Raw genomic sequence first — 24,972 nt, forward strand, 5'->3', positions numbered from 1 at the left:
TTGCTCCATGCTTGCTAGTTCTGGTTAATCACCCAAACCAAAAGGCCTCCTATTACGGCTGCAGGATTCCCATCATCTGTCTGCCAGAGAAAAAGGGAGAGGAGGGGGGTGCCAGAGGAACAGGAAGAACAGCACTATTGTCCTTCGGACCCTGATAGCTACGGGCCAATCTGCTTTGACAAAAAGCCCCGGGTTTGTGGTGCGATGGTCTCTTGGATCCCGAACAGGGCGAAGCGTTACTATGGGTGGATGCTCGGTCAGTCCTGCCCTGTGGTGTGAAAGGCTGGATGTGGTTTTGATGGATGATGGGAGTGAAAGAGACAAGACGAGGGGGTGGCGGGAGGGAATGTCCTAATCGTGCAGCATGAGAGCAGTGAAGTTATGCCGTGCCCCGTAGTTTAGTCCAAGTAACTGCAGGGTGCCACTGTCAAAAAGAGGCCTGTCACTGTTCAATTTATGCCGAAAGTATAACTTATCAATTAACAAGACGGCTATAGAATAGTTTTTGTAATTTTTAAAATAATATTTAAACAAACAAATGTGCTTCTGAATGATTCCACATGTTAGCATTTATTTCTGCAAACAATTGGTCAAAAAAAAAAAAGTATGTTTTTGTCCTTGGAAATCTCTAAGAAGAAGATCCATAAAGATTGTAAAAACGTATTGTTGCGCCACCGTCTTTTAGTATTACGGTGGTTTTATTGCAAGTTTACATCATGGGTCAGCTAGTGTGAAGAAAAGCTGTACTGTTTTAAGATTGTTGCTTCAGTGAGGGAGGAAGTTTGTTAATTATTCATGATCTAACCGAACACTCATGGGTCTCTGAGCACATCTGCATATCATAGAGGGGAATCATTAGATGAGCGAGAGTTATTGCAGCCTTTTATTTTTGTCCAACAAAATATGCAGCAACTAGTTTGGTCTTCAGGGTGGTTGCAGCTCAGGGTCACCGAGTTAGTTCTGGCTGTTTGATAGGCTGTCTTAACGGCAGAACTCGGTCAGCTAATACATGAAATGTAGATACAAACAGCGAAAACCAGCTCATTTGCTCTTTAGTTTATGTGTGATAAAATTCAACTGCCTTTTTTTCTGGAAGGAGAGGTAACTTTTGTGTGGTTTACTAGTAAAATCTTAGAAAAGAGCTAATTTGTTTAGTTTTAAGGACACATATGATGTGTCAAATAAAAGCCATTACTGCTTCTTAAGCATAAATTAAATATTTTAAAGTTGCTTATCTTGTGTTTTCTACATGATGTAAGATGTGTTCAGAGACTCGCAGGAAACTATCATTGTCTCAAGGCCAAAACGAGACAGTCCAGACATCATAAATGCCTATAAGCTGTTTATTATGTCTCCTGCCTGGACCTCCTTACCAACCTAACCCGTATTTCTGTCTTTTGCCCCCAGATCAAGTCTCCGAGCCTAGCAGAGTTTGCCGAAGAGTCGGGTCGCACGCTGACCTCGTCTGACTTTAACTTGCGGAGTTTGGCCCCGGACGTGAGAGTGAAGAACTTGCTGGGGTTCAGCAGCCACGAGGAGCTCGATCGCTTCAACCAGGAGGCGCGGCAGGAGAACAGGCTCCCCGAGCTGTTCGCTCTTTACCCGCCGCCTGACGAGGTGAGGGCTTGCTACAGGACCGTGGTACAGAACACATCCTGGAATCAGCCAATGCTTGTGCAATTAAAGTGGGTTAGTCTTGGCCTCAGATTAGTGCCAAAAGCTGACTATGTAACTTTGAACTCAAAATGAGTGCATAAAAATGGACATCCCCTGGATTGTGTTGCATTATAGTAAAACTAATTTAATCCTCCAAGGGTTTTAGCTATCTCCCTTTCAAGACAGCTGAGATTCTAGGTTGTTTTATTTATCTAAAGAAAATAATTAATGATTCAGGGATGAGAAATATTAAATATCATAAGTGTATGTAACACCACATTCACTCTTTAGAGAAAAATACAATTCAACAGAGAAGACAATTAACCCACAACTGCTTTAACGGTCAAAATAGAAATCTGGAAAGTAGTTTTTAAAATATAAAGTGTAAATTTATAGTTGTTAGAGCATCTCAGATGTAGCTATCAGGAGACTTTGAGCAGCTGCTGCTATAAAACAAGCTATTTAAAAGATATCATATTGAGCTCTTGGCAGATTTTCACCTTTTTTCTTATTTTATGACATTTTATAGACCGAATGATTCACAAAACAAAAAACTAAATGTGTTTTGCCTTTTTTTGTCTGTTCTATATGAAATTCAACCTAAATATAAATATAATATATAAACACTGAATACTTAAACCCTGTTATAACATAAATCTCAAGTTTTTATTTCATTTCCTCCGATTCCATCACCATCTGTGTTTTGTTACATTAAGCTGCTTGATCTTTTCTTTTCTTTTTTTTTGTCTTATTTGCCGCTGTGTTCCAGGACGACGCAGTGGAAATCCGTCCCATTCCCGACTGTCCCAAAGAACACACTGGAGAACGCATCCTGATCCGATGCCAGACCATAAAGTATGTCATACATTTTCATTATGATGTAGGAGGGAGAACAGTTATGTCACTTCAGCTGCTTTCTGTTTATTGTACAAGATGCATAAAATCTAATTATTCAAACACCCTTTTGTTTATTAAGAAGGAACTTATGCGGACAGAACAGTGCTGCTTTTCACATCTGATCGCGTCTAAAGAGGTTTTTTTTTTTAAAGAATATTTTAGTGGAAGAACAGAGCTGTGTGTAAAGTGTGGAGAAGAGCTTTTCCTTTTTTTTGCTCCATAAAAGTCTGTATTCCTCCCTCGTTCTGCGGGTTTTTGTCTCTTTAACATTAACAAACAGTTTTATGGTTTACACTCCTGCCTGTCCCCGTGCAGCTCGTACGGCTGCCAAATGTTGGAGTTAAACTGATTCTTTGACTTGCGGTGGTTTGGCAACATCGCCTCCGATGCAGTTCAGTTCAACACGCCGTCACTTGGTGTTTAGTTTCTTCCCATCATAAAAACAGCAACTCACAGGAATAGAATAGATTTTAGAGGTTCTGGGAATGTGAAAAACAGAGTTCTGCTCTTTGCTGTAACCGAGTTATATTTTACTCCTTTTTCTTTCAGGTTTGAAATCGACATCGAGCCAATTTTTGCCACCATAGCCTTGTATGACCTGAAAGAGAAGAAAAAGGTAAGGAAAGGGCTTGTTGCAATTTCAAAATCCTGAAGTTTTTTTTTTTTTTTTGCATTTTTATCACCTGAAGGTGAAAGCAGATGTGTACGGGTTCATTTTGTCTGTCACTTGAGCAAAATGTTTCATGAACTAGTGGACGGATTTTAATGAAACTTTCAGAAAGTAATCACTGGATGACTATAATCCAGGGAATTTTGCAGATATTTTGCTAGATTTTGTCATAGTAGTAGCTGAGCATCATCCCCAACTCGTGCTCTGAGCACAACAGCCTGTAATGTCAGTTTAAGTTGTGTTTGTTTGGGAAGTCTCAGAGTATTTCACTCAGTATTTGCTCTATTCATGGCTGCATTTATTGTTGACAGACTGTTAATCATTCTCTGTTTACCTTTGGTGTAAATTTGGAGAAAAGGCTAAATGTCTTTCTGTTGATTTATTGTCAAGCAGTGCAATGGACTCCAGGAGGGAAAAAAACGTTTTAACATTTTAAGAAAATACCATTATTCATAAATTTTACCATGAATTTACTGTACGCAAGCTACACTTGTAAAGGCGACAGAACCATGTGGAATAAACTGACTCATAAAGAGCTGCTTTTTTTGTTTGTTTCTTTGTAAAGGTTAGATTTCTAGATAGTTTAGATTCCTTCAAAAAATTATTTCCAACCCCTTTAATGTGAAGTAAGCCTAAATCTTCTTATCATGTTCAATTTGACACATAACGATACGACTGCTTCAAAACTGATTCTGATTGGTTTCACTAATCAATAAAAATCATCTGTTTTTATTTATGAGATGCAAAGGAATCATGGCTTATTTATCAGGGTTTGTAAATTGTTTTGTTGTAAAAGGCTGAAATGCTCTCGGTGGTTTGGGCGGCACCCTAAAGATAAAACTGCGAAATAATTATCTTGTTTGGTAACATGCCACAGTCAGTGTTAGTGTGAATGAGATGAAAACCTCAAAACTGCTTTATTCGCTGTTAGGGGTGCATTTAAGGCGAACTGTAAGACAACACATGTTATTTTAACTGATGAGGGTAAACTTTGCAGAGAAAATAAAGAGGGTCATGACTGATTCTTTATTAACTTGTGGTTTCACCGTGTGAAACTGAGGCCTACAAATGACATGAGGTGACTAAATTGGCAATTTAAAAAAAAGTCTAAAATGTACAAAAAATATATTTCTCCTGTTTATGCAGGGTTTGTGTTTATTTGCATGGCAGTGAGGGATTGATGTAAGGATTTAATGGAGCATCATCCTCCTTTTGTTTATTTGGGTTTTTTTTTTTACTCTCCTGGGGGATTGTCACGTTTCGTTCTGTGGCCACGGACACTGCTCCGTGTTTCCCCACTCAGCTAGTCTGGGCTGTTTGGATGTTTTCTGTGGATTTGCAGAGTCGGATACTTGTCTGGGTGAAAGGGCTGGAAAGATTAAGTGCTCGCGGAGCTCTCTGATGAGGCTTTTAGTATTTTTCGCCACCTCCCCCTCCTGTTCAGTGCTGCCCTCGCACTTTCTGGACTAATAGCTGCAACATTTTCTCTTGGGCGAGAGAGAGGGAATTTTAAGGCCCCTTATTGTTAAAAATGGAATTTACTAAAGGTGGTTTATGGTGGGAGTTTTTCATTCAGGGTTATAAAATGGAGAAAATCTGTCACATTCATGTCAGAAAGAATATTGTAAACGAGTTGCACTTGTGCTGCTTTTGATGCCGCACTTTAAACAGACGTTATCCTGCTGCATTTGTCATTTATTTTACAACATCCTGCAAAGCTGAAATCGTTTTTTATGAAGGGTAGACAACAGACACAAGCAAAAACATTATCACCTCTTGCTTTCAACAATGTGCAATAAAAACCATAAATTGTGTCTCTGTCAGTCTGAAGGAAAGGTTGTCAGTCCCGTTTTGTCACGTTTGATTGTAGCCCTACTTTGAAGCTTTTACCTTTAAGCTACTTATCTTTCTTGTTGCTTTATTTTCACTTCCTGAACCCTTTTTTTTTTAGACTACTTGTTTTACTTGTTTCTCAGCAGTTTAGCTCTTCCTCAGTTTTCCAGCATCCCCCCCACCCCTCGTTTGCAGTTTGTTTTTGTTCACGTCACTCATCCTGTTTTACGTTTGTGAAATCTGCAGCAGATGTTCGTGAAATTCCATTTTAATACTCTGGTTATTAAACTCGTATCTGTGGTCCATCAGCCAGTGTGCAGTGGCAGGTTTTGACCCAACGTGTGGCCTACTTTAAAGGTTTAGAGGTTTAAATAAAGCACGCAGACAGACGGCTGTGCAGTAAAACAAAAAGTACAAAATTGCACGTCCTTTATTCACAAGACCTGTTTATTTGGAAAACTCTGCAATTAAGTATTTTTTTATGGACAAGATATTCCTCCTTTACTTAAAAATGGCTCTCAGTAAACTGTATGAAGAGAGTCCTGCTGTAGAACAGGGGTCTCCAACCACCGGGCCGAGGACCGGTATACGTCCATGGATCATTTGGTTCCTGGCCGCACAGAAAAAAGAAAAACTTTTCTTTACAATTTGTTTTTATGTTATAAATTATATTATTTATATATAATGTTATTTTTATATTGGTATTGATCTGCAGGCTAGTTCATTCTTATAAATAATTACTTCCGTTAGCGCCTCCTTCATGCGCTAGACTCAGTCAGTTATTTTTCACATACTAATAAACCTACAAACTAACCGTAGTAAAACGAGTTAAAGAAAACAAACAAAAGAAAAAACCCAAGCATTTATTTGCTAAAAAACTTATTTTTTCCCACTAGGCCATGGAAAAGTTGTCTTACTGCTACTGTAGGAAATCTGCAGAAATGTAACTAATGTTTATTTCAGCAGACACTGCTAAAATGCCTTTTGATTGAAGCTGTATAAAGAGTTTCACCACGCTAGTTTAGCAACGGCAGATGTTCTCCATCAGACGATACAAAACTTGTCTGTGAGGCGGACACACAAGCCCCATTATTACTGAAGATGACACACTGGAGAGGATTATTACATTCCTCGAGTCACATTTCGTCTAAGTTTAATGGGTTTGTTAATGCGATTCACTCAGAGTAATAATTTTGTGTACACTCGACCTTTGTTTGACGTGTTTATGTTGGATAAATATGTTCAATAATAAAGGCCGAGCATTCCTTTAAGGAATGCATATCACCCGCCACCGTTCATGCAAAAGTTTCAGACTAAGATCATCTTAAGTTGAGCAACTGTTAAACCTTAAAAAGAGCATTATGCAATAAGGCTAGCTTGTTACACCAATGAGTGTAGCAGAACTTAAAGTATTCTACTTATCCAAGTGTGCAGTCTGGTCAGAATTAGTTTAATTTTTAACACATCTGTCTTGTTTTGGTTTTAACTTTAGCTCGCTCTGGCCTGGTCTGTGTGGTGGGGGTTTTGTGGGGCTGAGCAGTGAGGTCAAAAGCTCTGCTCTGAATAGGATCACATGACGCCCATCAGGTCCGGTCAGACCAGAACATATGGCCCGGTTTCTGCCCCGAGGTCATTTGGAGGGGAAAAGAGAAACTGTAGAGTGGACTCAACCGATAACGTTTCAAATCAGCCTGCTGGGTTTATTTTAGGAAACACCTTCTGAGTGATATTTAACATCGTATTGTGCTCTGAATACTATATTAAAAGTTCTACTTTGTTTTATGTTTTATTAATATTTCAACTTTGAAGTTAAAAAAATGTTTTCTCTTAAAATCTTAACTTTGTATTTATTTTTTCCCCCCTGCAGATATCAGAAAACTTCTACTGTGACCTCAACTCAGAGCAGTTTAAAAGCTTTTTGAAACCTCACACTCCACGCATGGATTCCTCCACACTCGCTAGATCTGGCATTTTCTCCATTACCTACCCTTCTCCAGATGTGTATCTGGTCATAAAGGTAATAATGGTTAGAAGAATGTGGGGAAAAAAATTGTATAAAAGCAGAATAATTTGCTTTTTTTCCTCATCTTGACTTCAGATAACCCTGTAATTCAATGCATTCTTGTATATTTGCCAACAAAGTACTTTTTTTAAAAATGTGCTGCGCTTTTCCGATGACTTTTGCACTTCCTGCTTGTGTTTCAGCTTGAAAAGGTTTTGCAGCAAGGAGAGATTGGTGACTGTGCTGAGCCCTATACAACAATGAGGGAAAATGACTCCTCAAAGGTAACGTGACGGAGCAATTTCCTTTTTGTCAAACTTTGCAGACAAATGATGTCCATTTGACTTTTGGTTTGGCTCAGGTCACGTTAATGCTTACTGCAGGGATGATATTTGTTGCTGCAGTGGACAGAAATCAATTTTTGTAATAAATCTTTTCCAGAACAAGGACAAACTTGAGAAGCTGCGGATCCAGGCGGAGGCGTTCTGCCAGAGGCTGGGCCGCTATCGCATGCCTTTTGCCTGGGCAACCGTTAATATCATGGAAGTCGTCTCCACTGCCACACTGGACCGCGACACCACCGACTCTGACAGCATTAAAGGAGGTGTGTTTTAGTTTGTCCTTGTTCGACAGAAACGAGGCGGTTCAGATAAGTCCTATCTTGCATGGGTCATATAGTTTGCACCTCGTACTTGCTGTTTTAGGAGACGAGCAGCGGATCCCGAGTTCATTTGTTTTAAAATGTGACGTGTATGTGAGCACAGATTCTGAATGCTTCCTTCCCATTGTAGTGTCCAAACTTGGTGTGGGAGTAGCTAAGTCTCATCCCCAACACACACTATGAGCACTAACAGGTTCTGTAAGATTTTTTGTGTAAAACTTTGGTAGTAACTGTTCAAGTCAGTCCTGACTGTCTGGTAGCAAAATATCATATGAACCAGTGGGCTGATTTCAATAAACCTTTCAGAAAGTAATCATTGGACGTACATCTACAACTAATTAAAATTTGGAGTTAACCCAATTCAAAATGGCTGCCATAGCTAATTATCCTTAGCAAACATTAAAATGGCTGTAGCTTGGTCAGATTTATGGATACTGAGTTAAAATTCGATGTGGTAGTAGCTACGAGTAATTCCCAGTGTTAACAGAGATCTCACAGTATTGCATGAGATCACGCATAGAATTTATTTCACTCCATTATTACTCAACATGGGTTCATATTAGCTTATAAAAAAATATCTGGCACAAAAAGTGGCAGAAGATATGCTTTTCTTTGAGGAATGCTAGGCCTTTGTGTAGCACCAGTTCCCATCACTAAAGGGCACCGTACAAAGAGGCAGCAAGTTCAATTCATATCTGCTGACATGCAGTTAATTTCTTCATAGTAAGCTGAAAAACATTGCATACAAAAAAAATAAATATTGTACATTTCATCAGTACTGGAATCTGATTATAACCAGAATCTGATAAGCTAAGTTGGAACATATCGACAGATCAGATGCTGTTGCAGCAAAATTCTGATGCAATGCTTCCCTCAGCTGAGTGTCTATCATTTAACCTTTGGCTCTTTTTTTTTTTTAAAGGTAAATCCAGCAGCATGGACCGCAAAGTGCAGCTTCCCAGGAGGAACTCGGAGCGTTACAGCACTATTGATGATCAGTTTTGTAACGTTTCTGCTTTCAAACCTGCTACCGTCACCATCTCCACCATCTTTAAACAGGTCAGACCGTCTTCTCCTTCACACAGAGACAGAAAAGTCTGTGAAATATTTTCTAAAGAGATAAAATTTCATTGGACCTACAGATAAGCCTGAAGTCTCGCCTTGGCCTTGTCTCATTTGTTGATCAAAAATACAATGCAATGAATTCCATCAAGTTTATGTAATTATTCTACCATAAAAAATGCAGTTAGCGCTTCTTTATCTTGGGCTTTTTCCATCCTGACCTTTCATTTAAAATGATTTAAAGAAATCTGCGCGTGTGTGTGTTTGTGTTTCAGGAGGGAGATCGTCTAAGTGATGAGGATTTGCTGAAATTCCTGTATGATATTAAGAAAACCTCGACTCCACAGAGGAGAATCAAGACCATACCAGGTTATTTCTCTTTACATTTACATGTTAAACTTTTTATTTCATCCTGTTCAGTGGATGGTAATGGTTGACTTCAGTTTACACAAAGATTAAAAACTGTCTAGCAGTACGAAAATGGCTAAAAAATGCAACCCCTAGTCTGAAAACTGGAACATTGTGTAAAATTGAAATAAAAACAAAATACAATGCACATCTCATAAAGCCATATTCTATTCACAATTAAACATTGTAAACATATCAAATGTTTAAACTGAGAAATGTTCCCATTTTGGAGCTAATGTAAGGTAATTTTGAATTTGATGGCAGCAACACCTCTGAAAAGATTTGGGACAGTGGCAAAAAAAGGCTGTCAAAGTAAGATGAAACTAATTAGGTTAGTTTTCAACAGGTCAGTAAGAGGACTGGAGATAAAAAAGAGCATCTTAGAGAGGCTGAATCTCTCAGAAGTAAAGATGGGTAGAGCTTCACCAGTCTGCAAAAAAGTGTTTATAAAATAGTGAAACAATTTCAGAATAATGTTCCTCAAAACTGAAATTGGGAAGACTTTGAATATCCCATCATCCACAGATCATGATATCATCAAAAATGTTCAAGAAACTGGAGAAATCTGTGAGTTTAAAGGACAAAGATGAAAGCTGTGATCTTTGAGCCCTCAGGCAGCACTGCATTAAAAACAGGTCTGATTCTGTAATAAACAGCACTGCAGCAACACTCGCACAAGTTTTATTTGCTATTTACCAATGCCGGCTAAAGCTCTATCATGCAAAAAAGGAGCCAAATGTAAAAAACATCTGGAGGAAAGCTCATCTAAATTGGACTGAATTAACAGGAAAACTGTTCTGTGGTCAGACAAATCAAAATTCGAAATTCCTTTTTAGAAACCAAGTATGCCAAGTCCTCTGTCCAAAAGAGTGGAGGGATCATCCAGCCTGCCTCTCTGATGGTATGGGGGTGCATTTGTGTCTCTGGCATGCGTGGCTTACACATCTGGAAAGGCGCCATCAATGCAGAAAAGTATCTACAGGTTTTAGAACAATTATTTCAGACGTATTGAAAATTCAAAATGACCTTATTTTTCCCTAAAAATAATACCAATTTTTAGTTTAAACATTTGATATGTTTACTATGTTCCATTGTGAATAAAATATGGGCTTGAGAAATTTGCCAATCATTGTATTCTGTTTTTAATTACATTTTACGTATGTCCCAAGTTTTTTGGTTGTAGTTAGAAGCGTAATCCTCATGCAAAATTTCAATGTGGACTTAAACTGAAATGTTTGCAAATATGAATGAGACTAATACTTTATTTTCATCAGTGTGTCTGTTTCCTTATTGAATGTCAGCAGTTTTCAGTGACCTGAGGGGATTTGTTTTAATGCAGTTTTTGATGTGATGTACCTGCAAACTCCTGTTGTGCCTTCCAGGTAGCATAAGGCTGGACTTGTCTCCGCTCCACGACACCCCGCAGGCCTGTTTGTCCACAGAGCTCATCCCGCTCATACCTGTGGCGGAGAAAAATATTCGGCCGGTTAAAGAGGTGCTAGAGTTTCCCGCCAGTGAGGTTTATGTCCCTCACAACATTTACAGGTGGGTTGGCGGCGGGGCGTAGAATATCCACGAGTTCATTCCTTTCCAAACACTCACTGTGGTTCATCGAAAGAGCCATTTGATTAAAAATGGTTTGTTTGGGTTTGTGAAGTAAATTGTCATAAGAAGGGAAAAACTGACACTCACAGGGGGAAATGAAACGTGCCTGCAGAAAAACATCCATCATTATAAAAGGTTCGACACATTTGTTCGCCTGAGGGAACAAGAACTTTTAAGGTTTACTCATCAATCAGCAGCTGACATTATTACTTTCATGGCATTCATTCTTTCTATTAACTCTATAACTCATTAACTGAAACATCTGCATGTACAGGTAGATGTTTGATTCTACTCAGCATTCACAAAGGTCTAATTTGAACATTATTTGACATTTCTTTGATGTTATTGCTTTTGCCTTTCCTGCAATATATTCCTGTGCAGGTAGCGCCATCTAGTGATGTGTTCAAACTGCTTTCCTCCTTTTTTTTCTGCTTTAATAAGTTTCCTTGCCATTCTTTCTCTCCGTGTCTGCGCAGGAACTTGCTCTTTGTCTACCCCCAGAGGCTGAACTTTGTCAACAGGCTTACATCGGCGAGAAACATCACCATCAAGATCCAGTTCATGTGCGGAGAGGACCCCATTTGCGCTCTGCCTGTGAGTGCCAGTGGTCCCATTTTTCCACAGCATGTACCTACATCATGCCTGGTTTAACAGAACAATTAATAATCAATAAAAATGCAATTATACATTTTTGATATATAAAGTGATTGATTATTAAGTGACCGATTGATCAGCCTGCACAGCTGAACTATGTTGATTCACTATGTGAGAAATGTTTGTTTTTATTTTATTATTTATTGTGTGTCTGTTTATTCTCAGGTCATTTTTGGGAAATCAAGTGGCCCCGAGTTTTTACATGAAGTTTACACCCCTGTTACTTACCATAACAAGCAAGTAGACTTTGTTTTATTATCGAACTGTATTTCACAAAAAAACTTGGGATTTTCTGTTATGCAAATTGAAAAAAGATGCCAGCAATATATATTTCACATTTTATATTGTGTTGTTTAGTCTAATTGCTGTAGTTTTCAGTTCTTGATGTTTTTTTTTTTTCTTCTGGGTTGTCAGAGTGAGAGTTAATACCAAATAGAACTAAAAAGCGTTTTCTGATCTTGTTTTGATATTTATGTGGTTTTTTTGTGTCTCTGGGTTATTTAAACCTCCCATAAAGTTTTGTAACGCTGTCTAAAACGCTTGTTACTGAGCAGACCTCTTTCCAATCAGATGAACTGCTTGTGAGATATCTTTTGTCATAATTATATCAACTTTCTTGGTTTTTTTCCTTGCCTGTGAACATGTATAAAACCTGTTTACTTGCCTGTTTCTCAAAGCACCTTGATCTCCATTTCATGTTTTATGCGAGTTACAGTTTACTATTAGAAGTAAATCAGAAAAATATTTCAAATCATATCAGTTTGTTTGGACTTTTTAGGCGATATCCCCAGCTCTGTTGATTCTGTTGCGTGTAATAATTTTTTTTTCTTTTTTTTAAATGTATTCTCATTTAAAAAGTGTAACTCACTTCCCTTTCCCATCCATCCTTGTCATCACCCATCCTTCTTTGTGTTCACGTTGCTTCCTCCTGTTAATTCTTATTTCCTCATCTCTCAGGTCACCGGACTTCTATGAGGAAGTGAAACTTGCTCTTCCCGCCCGGCTGACGGAGAGGCATCACTTGCTGTTCACGTTTTACCACATCAGCTGCCAGCAGAAACAGAACCAGAGCGGCAGCTACGAGACACTCATTGGGTACTCGGTGAGATGGTTTTTCAGCTTGGATGGAGCAAAGTCGCACTAAAAACACAACTTTGGTCAACATTTTTGCACTTTGCTGACCCCGCGGTTTGTTTCCTCTACAGTGGCTGCCCATGTTGAACAATGACCGCCTGCAGACGGGTCAGTACTGTCTGCCCATCGTCTTGGAGCGACTCCCTGTTAATTACTCGCTGCATGCACCAGAGGTAAACCACCTCTATCGTCATGATAACACGGTGCTGCATAGATGAGAATATAAGATTATTTTAAAAAGGGGATATTTTGACATGGTAAATGTTTATTTTTTTGTCCCGTTTCTTATAGAAACTGCCTCCTCAGGTTCCTCCAGTCAAGTGGATGGAGAGCCACAAAGGACTTTTCAACCTGGAGATTCAGGCTGTATCGTCTGTTCACGTTCAGGTGAGTTACGGCTGGAAACACGGAGAATTACAATTTACTGGTAATCATGTTCTTCCTTTTTATATTTCTGTACTATTTTGCAATATAACAACTTCTGTATACTTTGAGCTATTTTAGCCAGTCACATATCAAAATGTTCAGCTGATTCAGGAGATGGTGCTGTGACTTTTGTTTTTTGTAACTATTATTCTTTTTATAAGAATACACTCAGGTCTCTTTAATTCACTCAAAAACATTGTTCTCTTTAAGATCTTCTTCAGCAACATTTGCTCTATTTTTTGTCTTCCTATAGTTTTAGATTTTTAGCTACCATTCTGCAATTTTTAACTTTCAGCCAGCCATTTGCTTCTTCTTAGCTATTTTTGCTACTTTCAGCTTTTTGCTTGTTTCTGCTTCTTTTATCATTTCCAGCTTCTTCGGCACATTTCAGCAGTCACTCAGCACTCAGCATCCGCACTGCATTTTCTCTATCTTTGTCTTTCATTCCTCGGTTTGCGAATCGGGCTCGTACGCATAAATAAAATATTCACTCCTGTCTTTTCTCTAGTTTCATCCTGAGGCACTACATTCACCGTCACTGAATCGATTTCTCCCCCCCCCCGATGCTTGCTTTCTGTTTGATGTTCTGCTCTGAAACAAATCCTCCCTCTCCTGCACCAGGACAGCCACCTGGAGCATTTCTTCACCTTGTGCCATGCGCTGGAGGGTGGAGTCACGTTCCCCTTGCGGGTCAGGGACGAGAAGATTCCCGAGAACAAGCTGGAGCACGAGCTGAAGCTCAGCATCGTGTCTCTGTCCTCCTCTCGTTTAGAGCCTCTGGTCCTCTTCCTCCACCTGGTGCTGGATAAACTCTTAACCCTCATCATGCAGCCTATGGTTATTGCTGGCCAGACCGGTGAGGAGTTACCTTGAATTTACAGTTGCTTATTGCAATTTTTATCTCTTCCTAAAGTCAGTGTTTTAACAGTGTGTACGATTGTCCTTTTCTTTAGCCAACCTGGCCCAGATAGCCTTTGAATCAGTGGTGTCTATTGTGAACAGTCTTCACAACAGCCAGGAGCTGGTCAGGGATCAGCTGGGCAGGAACAGCCTCTTGGTGACTTACCTGTACTGGGTGTTTCGCCTCCCGGATCCTCCCGGAGACATGCAGAGTGGAGGTGCTGGCCCGGTCAGTCATAAGTTTGAGTCACATGCTTGCCGTCGTAATTACATTTTGTCTTCTCTGACCGCACCCACAGGCCCAATGAGCTCATTGCCCTCATCGGAGAGTCGGTACAGCACCATGGGTCGGGCCACAGCCGCCGTGGTTGGGAACATGCTTTTCCACTCCAGGGTGCGCAGCAGCAGCAACCCCGACATCCCAGCCCAGCAAATGTCGGCAGAAGATGCCGAGGTCAAAAATATCCTCTCTTCAAAGGTACTCGTGAGTTTGACCTATCTGAATCGGAATCCTTTTCTGGATTAATTAAGGCTTCATTGAAAGTCCACATTTCACCAGACTGCTGCATAAAAATTACCACAGATTTTACAAAAACAATAAGAACAGAAGCAAACAGGACAGTATGTAAATACCCCAGCGTGCCTGTTTTATACTCCATTTGCTATTTATCCCCACAGTACATTAGGTTTTGTAATGGGGCAGCAGACGCCCACTTTAATGAAAGCATCCATCACATTCAGTCTGATGGACCGTTCTGTCTGCAGGGCCACAACAACCCAGGCAGCCGCATGTCCACCTATGTGGATGTCAACAACCATCAGAGCCCAACAGGAAGCACCAGGCCCATCAACAGAAAGGTACTAATTGTTCTGACACTTATATCTTACAGTTTAAGAAGACTTTTTTTTTTTTAAATTTCTTTACAGAAAAAGAGAGGTGACTAACCAACGCATGAAGATTTTACGGAATATAGTTTTTTCCCATTTAATGAGAGAATCAGTAAATATCACCAAAAAGAGGAGGGCGATGAACCGGCAGCATTAATTGCTGTCAATAATCAGGGTGTACATTTTCTTCCTGACAACTTTATCCTGCATTGTTTACATATTTAAGGTCTTGTTTATCCAGTCTTTTAGTTAATTTTTCAGGCAGTTAGTTAAGTTTTGTTTGAGCCAATTGAAACTATGCATTTCTGTTTTTAGAATAAAAAAAAATCTTCTAATTGTACTTATTTCCACAGCTTAAATATGTATTTTTTTTTCTTCTTTGCTTGACCACATTTTTTGTGGTTTTAAACTGAGTTTACTTGGTTTAGGTTTTGAGGACATTGGTTGAATAGTAATGCAAGAAAACTTCCAAAAAATTTAACTTATCAAACTTAAAAGCAAACTCTTGGAGGCTTAGGATAGTAATAGTAGAGTTTTTGTTTAGGGAAAACTTAACATTAATATAAGTTTTGATATGACGAGCTGGCACCGATATAAAACTTCTTTCTGACTCTGAGCTTTTGTACATTTTTCCTTTTTCCACTGAAATTAGCATCATTTGAAACTTGTTAATTTCTCAGAAAATATGTAGGAGACTTTGGCTGCTTTTTCAACAACTTTGTGATTTGTATTCAGGTATTTTTTTTTTTTTTTTTTTCATCAGTCAAATTTTTCTGTTTATGATTAGGAAGCTTATTCAGGCTCATTAACTAAAACATTTTTACATAACTTGTTGGACTGCATGGGGTAAATGAAACAAATAAAGTCCTGATCTAAATTTAACTTTCTGAGCTGAACTAATAAAGTCAAATCTCTGTTTTATTGCAACTTAATCTTTTTTAGCCAAGTTAAAGCAGGTTTTAAACTTGAACAGGATTAAAATTTTTATGGTACGCATGATGTGGAACTAAACCTGGTGATTTTTGGTGTTAGAGAGCACTCAGACTTTAAACATCTTGGTTCTGCAGCTCAACAGAGAGAGCTTTCGGCCTCCAGTTCCCTCTGGTGGCCACAAGGTGGGAGTCTAACTCCGAGGACTCTGGGATTGGTCAGATTTCAGTCGACCTTTAATCCTGATCTTTAGAATGAATCCTGGTGATGTCCAGTTAATAGAAGGGCTCGTGTCCTGTGTTTATAAAGATGGTATACATGCAGGTGGTAAATTTTGGTAATTTTCTCTCTTGCAGCAGTTTCACGAGGAGCTGGCCCTGCAGATGGTGGTCAGCACTGGTGTCTGCAGAGAAAATGCTTTCAAATACGCCTGGTTCTTCTTTGAGCTGTTGGTCAGTGTTCCTTTTTTCATTAATTTACTCTTAATGATCTTTTAGAGTGATAGTTAGCTAATAAAAGTATTTATTGCTATTGCTAATAATATTAAAGGAGTTAGTTGATGTAAAAAAAAAACATATAAAACAATATTACTTTAGCGTATTTACAGTAGTATTTTGGGTGTGTCATTGCTCACCTTAATATGTTCCCATTTATTTAGCTTATTTGTGAAGAGAGCAAACATTTAAAGCTCAATTAGAATTTTTGTTAAGTCAGCTTTCCATGTGTCAGGTTTGTGTTTGCTTCATGTCATTGCTGCGCTTTGTGATGATGGGACGACTCTTTCGTTTCCCCCGGGATGTGGTAAACAGGTGAAAAGCATGGCTCAGCACGTGTCCCAGCTGGACAAGCACAATGTTCCTCGAAGGAATCGCTACTCCGACAGATTCAATGGTGACATCACTACCATCGTCTCGGTGGTTTCGGCTGAGATCTGCACCATCCTCATCAAACAGCACAAGGTAAGGAGTAAAGAACGAGGCTTCCCGTGCCTTCCGCCCTCCTGGGCTGGACAGGAAGAAGCGTGCTTGTTGTCAGCGTCCACCAAACAGCAGGGGAGCTGGATGTGCTAATTATATTTGCCTTCGTGGCAGCAGAAGCTCAGCTTGGTGAGATCCGGTCAGCGCAGCTCGCTGATTGCTGTTTGTTGACTGTTTGTTTCAGGAGGTAGAGCAAGCAGAGAAAATCAACATCAGCCTGGCCTTCTTCCTGTACGACCTGCTGTCTCTCATGGACCGAGGGTTTGTCTTCCAACTGGTGAAAAACTACTGGAACCAGGTAGAAAAGCACTGAAACCCAACAAAAACCCTGTGGTGTGTTTAAAAATGAATACATTTTATACCTGAAGAAGCTGAATGGTTATTAACATGCATCTGTGTTGGTTTTAGAGCAACATTATGCAATGTGTTCATTTTTTATGCTTTCTTTCTTTTGTAGATGTCAGCTAAGAGCGTTGCCATGCCGATGTTGATCAGCTTGCGTCTGGAGTTCCTGAGAATTCTCTGCAGCCACGAGCACTACCTCAACCTGTGCCTCTTCTTCAGCAGCCCTGCCTCAGCGCCCGCCTCACCGTGTCCGTCCATCTCCTCACAGGTGGAGTCCGTCCATCCTCTTCACAGCCATCATTTGTCTAGTTAACTTTTATCACCCACCGCCAAAGGGCGAAGGAGGACAGTTATGTTTATGCCTCTGTGTGTGTGTGTGTGTGTGTGTGTTTGTCTCTGACCAACATATCCCGTGAACTACGGGGCAGATTTTAATTAAACTTTCAGGTATGAATCATTTAGTGTACAATTACAACTGATGGACTTTTGGAGCCAACCCAATTCAAGATGGCCACCACAGCCAACTGACCTGAGAAAACACAAAAATGCCTGTAATTCAGTCAGTTTTACAGATATTCTGCTGAACTTTGGTGTGATTGTAGCTGAGAGCGTTTCACAAAACACACTCCATGTGCTACTCATTGCACAAGATCTTTGTTTAAAGCTTTTGCAATAACTGTTTGAGTTAACCGTATTTGTCTGTTAGCAAAATATCTCATGAACTACTGTATGGATTTTAATGAAACCTTTAGAAAATAATCATTGGATGTACATCTGCAAATGATTAACTTTTGAACTCAGCTTGATTCAGGATGGCTGCCACAGCTAATCAAACTTAACTAACACAAAAATGGCTAAAACCCAGTCAGTTTTACAGATATTAAGCTACAATTAGATGTGGTAGTAGTTGAAAGTCATTCAGAACAAATACTCTGAGCGTGGCATCTTCTCATCAGATTGTGAACATCATTTATGATGTTTCACCACAACAGCTATGTTTTACTCATTTGTCAACATAAGATGGTCTTGCACAAAAGGTGGCATGTTATATACAACTTCAAGAAATGCTAGGTCTTTATTAACTTGGCCTTAAAACAAAAAATATAAAACAGAAATGTTAATCTTTAAGTCTTTCCTTAACCCTCCATTTAGGAGAGAACTGCAGGAGTTTGGGGCAGATTTTTTGTTAGCTATGATGTATTTATTCTTATATAACTCCTTCCCTATGGTTTTTCTTTCGCCCCTCTCATTGTTTCTGTCTCTCCATCGTTTCATCTTTCTGTACAGAGTTCCGGTTCATGTAGCTTCCAGGAGCAGCAGAGGATCTTGGCGCTGTTTGATCTTTCTCAGGAATTCAAGCAACAGCATTACCTCGCCGGGCTGCTCCTGACAGAACTCAGCGCCGCACTAGACATGGAGTCAGAGGGGTACGGAAGCGCAGATGCTGTCAAAGAATACTCCCCGTTACCGCCTGCGACCTCCCTACTACCGTGTTATTACAGAGTTGCTGTTCTGCATGTGCACTCTTATGAAGGCTTAAAAAAAAATCCTCACATTCTATTAGAAAAGAAGACGAAAGCAAATATCACACAACCTGTTATAGATATGCTTTTACTTATTGTCTGATTCAGTCAAACTGGAAATGTGTCTATGTGTTTGCAGGGGGAAAGTGCAAAGAAAGGCTATTAATGCAATTTACAGCCTACTGTGTTCTCATGATCTGGATCAGCGCTGTGATAAACCTGAGGTCAGGGCCAAGGTGGCTGGTCTCTACCTCCCCCTGGTGGGGATCATTATAGAATCCACCAACTACCTGGATTTCACAGGTATGGGCAAACATGCAAAGTTGCTTAAACCAAGTTTTTTTTTTATTATTTGTTTGTTTCTTTTTTTTAATCATGCAGTAATGTAGAAAGCTTATCTTAAGGTGCAAAGTTTCAACTCAAGGAAAAGGATAATTTCCGAGGTTTTTAAAGCTGAAAACTCTAAATCAACCAAGCAATGGTGATATAGATCCTGTGGAACTTGCTCTTAATGAGCTTTAAGAAGGACAAAGGTTAATGACTTGCCTCTAATCAGCAATTATCCTCCATCATGTAACTCTGTTTTTGTATATAACTACAGCCATCCATCTTACTCCACCCTGGCATAAATGTGTTAATGCTTGATTCTTACGTCTGTTTTACCTCTAATTAAGACACAGCGGTGTCACACTCGAGTCCGCCATTCCTCTCCTCTGCGGTCTGACACGTTCGCGAACCTGCTTGTCTCCTCAGTTTGTGACTCGCGTGGCGGGAAAAACAAGATGGGCGAACCCGAGGACGACCTTGAAAGTGTCCCACCCATCAATCAGTCTGTTGCCATGGCAATCGCCGGGAACCCCTTTAACACTCTGGGTCGGAACGTTCTCGTCTCCATGGCCTCTATGGTAAAGTGTAGCCCCTTGATTATTTTCTTTTACCATTCTAAAGATGAGAAAAAAAAATACTGAGGTTTTTAGAAGTTCAGAAGTGCGTTGAGTGCTTGTGTTTGAGACTCTATCTGCTCGTGTTTTGCTTCCCAACAGGTGAGTTGCACAGATGCTGATTGATTAGCTGTCAGAGCCACACATGCACTTCATCCATCCTGGAAAAAAAACAAAACTCTCTCACACACACACATCTGTGGGAGATGGTTTATGGGCAGGCATCGCCATCATAAGTGAACAGGGCCGTCCTCTCTGACAAACACATCCATCAAGCGGCGCTACAGCAACAACACGAGGAACCAAAACCGATCTCTGCCGTTCTCCTCCTCTTCCTCCGTCTCCCTCCAAAGGGAATAATCAGCTTTTTGTATGTTGTTGCAAGAAATCCTGTTGTGGAAAAAGTGGTTTTCATGTGAATGAGCCATCGGTCTGGTGTTCATCAGAAACCCCAACCAAAGCACTTGCTCCTCATTCACAGGCGGTTCCCCCTTCAAACAGAATCATTATAAATCATTTACTCATTACGGGAGGAATTCTTCCGTTTTACTTGACGCTTTTTTTTTTTTAAACAAACAAGTGACGTTTTCAGTTCACACGCTACGGCTTTGTCGATGTCGGGTCCTGGTGAACTTCTCTCAGTCCAGCCCTGGAAAACAGGTTCTTGATGGGACACCTAGAGCAGTCGGAGTTTAATGGCTACATTTATCAAAGGTGCCACACAATGAAGCAGCGGTAGCCGTCTGCAGCAGTGATTCATCATCACACGAATGAAGGTAAATTAATCCGCAGTAGATTAAACGCCCGCTGAGATGTGGAAGAGTGCCACACTTCACTTAAGGCCTGTATGAAAGAAGCGGCCAATCATCACTTAGTGGTTTGAAGAAGCTTGTGAATGATGTACTATTAGGTCCGCTCACTGATGCACTCGGCTCAGCTCAGGAGGAGTGACAGTGTTATGGATGAGACTTGGTAAGGGTCAATTACGTGTACATCCACACAGAGAGAAAATTCCCCGTTGCGTTGACTGAAATCTTGTTTTGTGTGTGCCGCTTTTGATTATCACCCGCAGATGAAGGCAGAGAGAGGATGTTTTTGCCCGTGTCTCTGTGTGTGAGCGTGTCTGTACCGTTGGGAAAATATCTCATAAACCACCGAACGTATTTTATTAAAACGTCCAGAAAGTAATCACAGGATGAACGCCTACAACTGTTTAACTTTCGGAGGCAACTCAAGTCAAGATGGCTGCCACAGCAAAGTGATCTAAGCCAACACAAAAATGACTAAAACTCAATTTTACAAATGTTGAGTTACAATCTGGTGTGGTAGAAGCTAAGCAGCAGCCCCAAACACACACTCTAAGTGTTTGTCTGTTAGCAGACACTCTGTTAGCATCTCATAAACCACTGGATGAATTTCATTAAAATTCTCAGGAAGTCATTATTGGCTTTACATCTACAAATGATTATCGAACAGCGTCAACCCACTCAAGATGGCCTCCACGTCTAACTGACTTTAGCCTATGCAAAAATGCTTTTACCTCAGTGAGTTTTCCAGATGTTAAGCTAAAGTTTGATGTGTTAGTATCTGACAGTCACACTCCAAGTGCTAACAGATCATGCACGTTCACTCGAGATGCCGCAATATCACATGAGATCACACATAAAATGGTTTTACCAAAATGGCTACAACTTCATCAGCGTGAAACTCTGGCATAAAAGGGAAGCATTCCTTTGAAAAGCTAGGCCCTTATTGATCTCCCTAAAAAGTGTGTGATGTCTTCTGTTCCTCCCCGCAGGTTAAATCCGTAGCCACCCTGGCAGCAGACACGAGTCGCCACCTGTTGGTGTGTTTCCTGTGGGTGATGAAGAACGCTGACCGGAGCCTGATCCAGCGCTGGACTGTGGATATGCCTCCATCGCAGCTCAACAAACTGCTGGAGCTCCTCACAATCTGCATCTCCTGCTTTGAGTACAGGGTCAGTTTCCACTCTTACTTTAGCACATTTGCATCAGTTTAATTTAGTTTTTTTTTTTTTTTTTTATGTTCACAAATGGAAACATTTACACAGAGATGGACTCCCATGCAATCTGACAAATTATATAAAAATGTTTTAGTTATTGAGTCTGAATCAGCTTCCCAGTTGTAAGCAGACTCAGATGTCGTTATCTACTTTGGCCTGTTTTATTTAGCGGAATATTAAAACTGTGTGCACTCTGTTGCGCCCTGGTGGTTGTGTGTGTTTTTGTGGTTTTGCAGGGTAAGCAGAGCAGTGACAAAGTGAGCACTCAGGCCTTACAGAAATCTCAGCAGGTCAAACTGCAGCTAGAAGAAGCCCTGCTGAGAGGGATGGGAGCCCGCGGGGAAATGATGAAACGAGTTGGAGGTAATACAACTTTTTTTTTTTCTTTCGTCTTTGTCTCATTGCCCAATGCTGAAAGGCAGGGAACATTGTAATTATCCTTGTGTGTGCTTGTTTGTTTGTTATGTTTGCAAATTATCTCATGAACCACTGGACGGATTTTAATGAAACTCTCTGATTAACTGATTAACTTTTGGAGTCCACCTGATTCAAGATGGCCGCCACAACTAACAGACCTTAGAAAACACAGAACCAGCTATAAGTCTACCAGTTTTACAGATACTGAGCTAAGATTTAGGGTGGTAGAAGCTAAGAGTCATCCCCGACACATACTCCAAGTGCTAACAGATCGTGCATGTTTTGTGCATGTCATAACGTTATTTTGAAATTTCTTCAAAAAAAGCTAAAATTTCACAATTTGTTTTAAAGATAAGTTTATTTTGGTTTAAAACTCTGTCATAAATAGTAGTTTGAGATATGCATCCCATCAAAAAGAAAATGCTTAAACTTAAAATTTTTTTAAAGAATACTACTGTAAAAAAAAATAAAATAAAATAAAAGATTTTTTTGCACATAAACTATTTCTGAAAGTAGGACCTTGAGGGTTTCATTATCTTCTCAGGTTATTTATTTTATTTATTTTTCACTGAAAAATCAGTAAGTCTTGTTAACAGCTTGTCCAGTTCCCAACATGCAGGTTTTTGAAAACTCATATGAAAATAAAATGTTTGTGCATTACAGTAAACATTAATTCACATCATTGTAAATATGAAAAATGGTTTCTTCACTATCAGTGTTTTTTAACTGATAATGAATTTTTGATAGGAACGGATAGATCTTTGGGTCAAAGAGAGAACCTGCGCTGGAGGAAAGACCGCACTCAGTGGAGACAAACAAACGACAGACAGGATAAGTACGTTGGATGTGGTTTTGTTTTTTGGCATTTCCTTCACTTATTACTGCTTCCAGGTTTTCCTTTTAAACGTCTATCTAACTTAATCTTCCTAAAGGACTAAATCTGAGTTGGACCAAGAGGCTCTAATCAGTGGAAACTTAGCCACAGAGACAAACCTCATAGTGCTGGACCTGCTGGAGACCATCATACAGGTCAGAAAGTTATCTTTTCACATCGCCGTCCAGGACTGTCACAATATCAGATTGTTGTCACAGAAACACTGAAGTCAGAAGAATTCATTGTAACATTAATGTTTTTTCTTTTCTCCAAGTGTGGAGAAAAGAAGATGCAGAAAATGGCTACAAATTTACAGAAAAATGCTAATAGACAATCAACAAGCAACTAGTTGAATCTGATTTTTAATATCAGGAATACCATTAGTTATATGATGATACTCCTAGTCTACATTGGATTTTTTAATAAGAATACCAATTTTTTTCACCATGTTTATTGTAATAACAAAATCTGTATTTTATGCTGTTTTTTTTTTGGGGGGGGGGTTCTATTTTTTTGCAGATGTAGACAAAAGCCCTAAAATGATCCTCTTTGGTGTTTCTTCTTCTGCATTTCAATAATCTACAAAGTTTCAATATTCACACCAAATGTAGAATAGGGTAAAGGTTTATTCTCTCCCACTAACTAATCTGCTCCTGAACTGCCTGAAGGCAGTAGAAACTTAGCTAAAAGTAGCAAAATGATAACTAAAAAGCTAAAAGTACCAAATGGCTGACTAATAGCAAAGAGTAGCAAAAAGCTACTTAATATCTAAAAGGAGCAGAATGTTGGGAAAAAAAAGTAGCATAAAAAGAGACAAATTTAAACAAGAATGCTGAAGCAGAACAATTTTTTGAAGACATTGAAGAGATCACAATGTGTGTTTATGGGTAAACTATTTCTAAATAAAGCTGAATGTTTTGAAAAGTAAAGCTGAACATTTTGACATATGAATGGCCAAAATAGCACAAAATACGCAGAAGTAGTTAGATTGCCACAAATGTACAGAGAGCTGAAAACGAGAAAAACAATTGTGTGAATGCTGAGTCAGCATTCACACAGTAAACAAAGATGGATTATTGTCCTGCCCACACCATGATTCACTCCCAGCTTGACTTATCTGGTTATGAACTCATCTTTTGTTGTCTACGGTCTGCTTTTGGATTTTACCAGTTAATCCCCAGGTGTTATTATTTGCATGTTATAATTAGCATATTTTCCATCTGTCTCACTCACAGGCAGTGCCTTTGGCTGACTGCAAAGACAGCGTGGTTGGCGGCGTGTTGAAGGTGTTACTCCACTCTCTCACCTGCAATCAGAGCAGCACTTTCCTCTTGCACACCTTCAGTACGCTGAGAGCTCTGGTCGTCAAGGTACTTTCATTTATACGTTCGTGTGCGCTTTAAATTTGTGGTATTATCTCAGGAGGTCGCGTGTGGGTTGACATGTTTACACAAACACTATCTGTGTCTGAATTTAATGTTCTTATTGGTGCGAGTGGGCGGCAAACTGCTGAGACAAGCCGGAATTATTCATGTACGTGTACGTGGCGGCGCGTGTGTACACCGGATATTGTCTGCGTGCAGTTCGGAGACCTGTTGTTCGAGGAGGAGGCGGAGCAGTGCGCAGACCTGTGCCAGAAGGTGCTCCAGTACTGCAGCAGCCCCGTTGATGAGAACCGGAGCCAGGCCTGCGCCACCCTCTATCTCATCATGAGATACAGCTACAGTAATGCTAGTGTAAGCAAACCACGCACGCACACACACACACACAACAGCACATCACATCACATTTACTTTAAAGAGGTTCTAAATAGTTGCACGTGCAGAGAAACGCATTGATAAGCCCATTCAGGCAAGTTACTCTCAGAGGATATCTGAGCTTGTAAAAGAAATTGCATTTACATTTGATTAAACTTAATTTAGGTGCACATAAGAGTTCAGAACGGCTCGTGATCCATGCTCTCATGAAGACACCCTGAAGCTGGGACTCACTTAGATCTTATTCTATCTTTTCTGCTCGTCCTCTCCTGCTCAGCTTTAATGTCTCTTCCATGTCTATTTTGAGCACGCTGCAGAAAGTTCCTGCTGAAAGATGTGTCTCTAAGTAGAGAGTAGAAAGATATGTCACTGTCTGCCTCCCCATGTTC

General features: G+C 39.9%; 1 protein-coding gene across 2 annotated transcripts in view; it reads left to right on the plus strand.

Annotated features, from left to right (window-relative positions):
- dock8 (dedicator of cytokinesis 8) overlaps positions 1 to 24,972 on the plus strand; it is a 58,247-nt gene that overhangs the window by 16,849 nt on the left and 16,426 nt on the right. For both annotated transcript variants that reach the window (XM_017431293.3, XM_037976930.1), the window contains 31 exons: positions 1,408 to 1,617; positions 2,426 to 2,511; positions 3,103 to 3,169; positions 6,924 to 7,073; positions 7,262 to 7,342; positions 7,500 to 7,662; positions 8,642 to 8,778; positions 9,057 to 9,150; positions 10,572 to 10,734; positions 11,271 to 11,388; positions 11,614 to 11,684; positions 12,406 to 12,550; positions 12,654 to 12,755; positions 12,874 to 12,969; positions 13,630 to 13,864; positions 13,962 to 14,126; positions 14,208 to 14,386; positions 14,674 to 14,766; positions 16,083 to 16,178; positions 16,536 to 16,685; positions 16,888 to 17,001; positions 17,161 to 17,316; positions 18,336 to 18,475; positions 18,711 to 18,874; positions 19,325 to 19,476; positions 21,311 to 21,490; positions 21,772 to 21,898; positions 22,700 to 22,787; positions 22,885 to 22,981; positions 24,062 to 24,196; positions 24,410 to 24,562. In XM_017431293.3, the coding sequence (XP_017286782.1) occupies positions 1,408 to 1,617; positions 2,426 to 2,511; positions 3,103 to 3,169; positions 6,924 to 7,073; positions 7,262 to 7,342; positions 7,500 to 7,662; positions 8,642 to 8,778; positions 9,057 to 9,150; positions 10,572 to 10,734; positions 11,271 to 11,388; positions 11,614 to 11,684; positions 12,406 to 12,550; positions 12,654 to 12,755; positions 12,874 to 12,969; positions 13,630 to 13,864; positions 13,962 to 14,126; positions 14,208 to 14,386; positions 14,674 to 14,766; positions 16,083 to 16,178; positions 16,536 to 16,685; positions 16,888 to 17,001; positions 17,161 to 17,316; positions 18,336 to 18,475; positions 18,711 to 18,874; positions 19,325 to 19,476; positions 21,311 to 21,490; positions 21,772 to 21,898; positions 22,700 to 22,787; positions 22,885 to 22,981; positions 24,062 to 24,196; positions 24,410 to 24,562 (4,107 nt within the window). The remainder of the gene's footprint in view (positions 1 to 1,407; positions 1,618 to 2,425; positions 2,512 to 3,102; positions 3,170 to 6,923; positions 7,074 to 7,261; positions 7,343 to 7,499; positions 7,663 to 8,641; positions 8,779 to 9,056; positions 9,151 to 10,571; positions 10,735 to 11,270; positions 11,389 to 11,613; positions 11,685 to 12,405; positions 12,551 to 12,653; positions 12,756 to 12,873; positions 12,970 to 13,629; positions 13,865 to 13,961; positions 14,127 to 14,207; positions 14,387 to 14,673; positions 14,767 to 16,082; positions 16,179 to 16,535; positions 16,686 to 16,887; positions 17,002 to 17,160; positions 17,317 to 18,335; positions 18,476 to 18,710; positions 18,875 to 19,324; positions 19,477 to 21,310; positions 21,491 to 21,771; positions 21,899 to 22,699; positions 22,788 to 22,884; positions 22,982 to 24,061; positions 24,197 to 24,409; positions 24,563 to 24,972) is intronic.

This window comes from Kryptolebias marmoratus, linkage group LG1 (genome assembly GCF_001649575.2).
Source record: "Kryptolebias marmoratus isolate JLee-2015 linkage group LG1, ASM164957v2, whole genome shotgun sequence".
Lineage (NCBI taxonomy): Eukaryota > Metazoa > Chordata > Actinopteri > Cyprinodontiformes > Rivulidae > Kryptolebias > Kryptolebias marmoratus.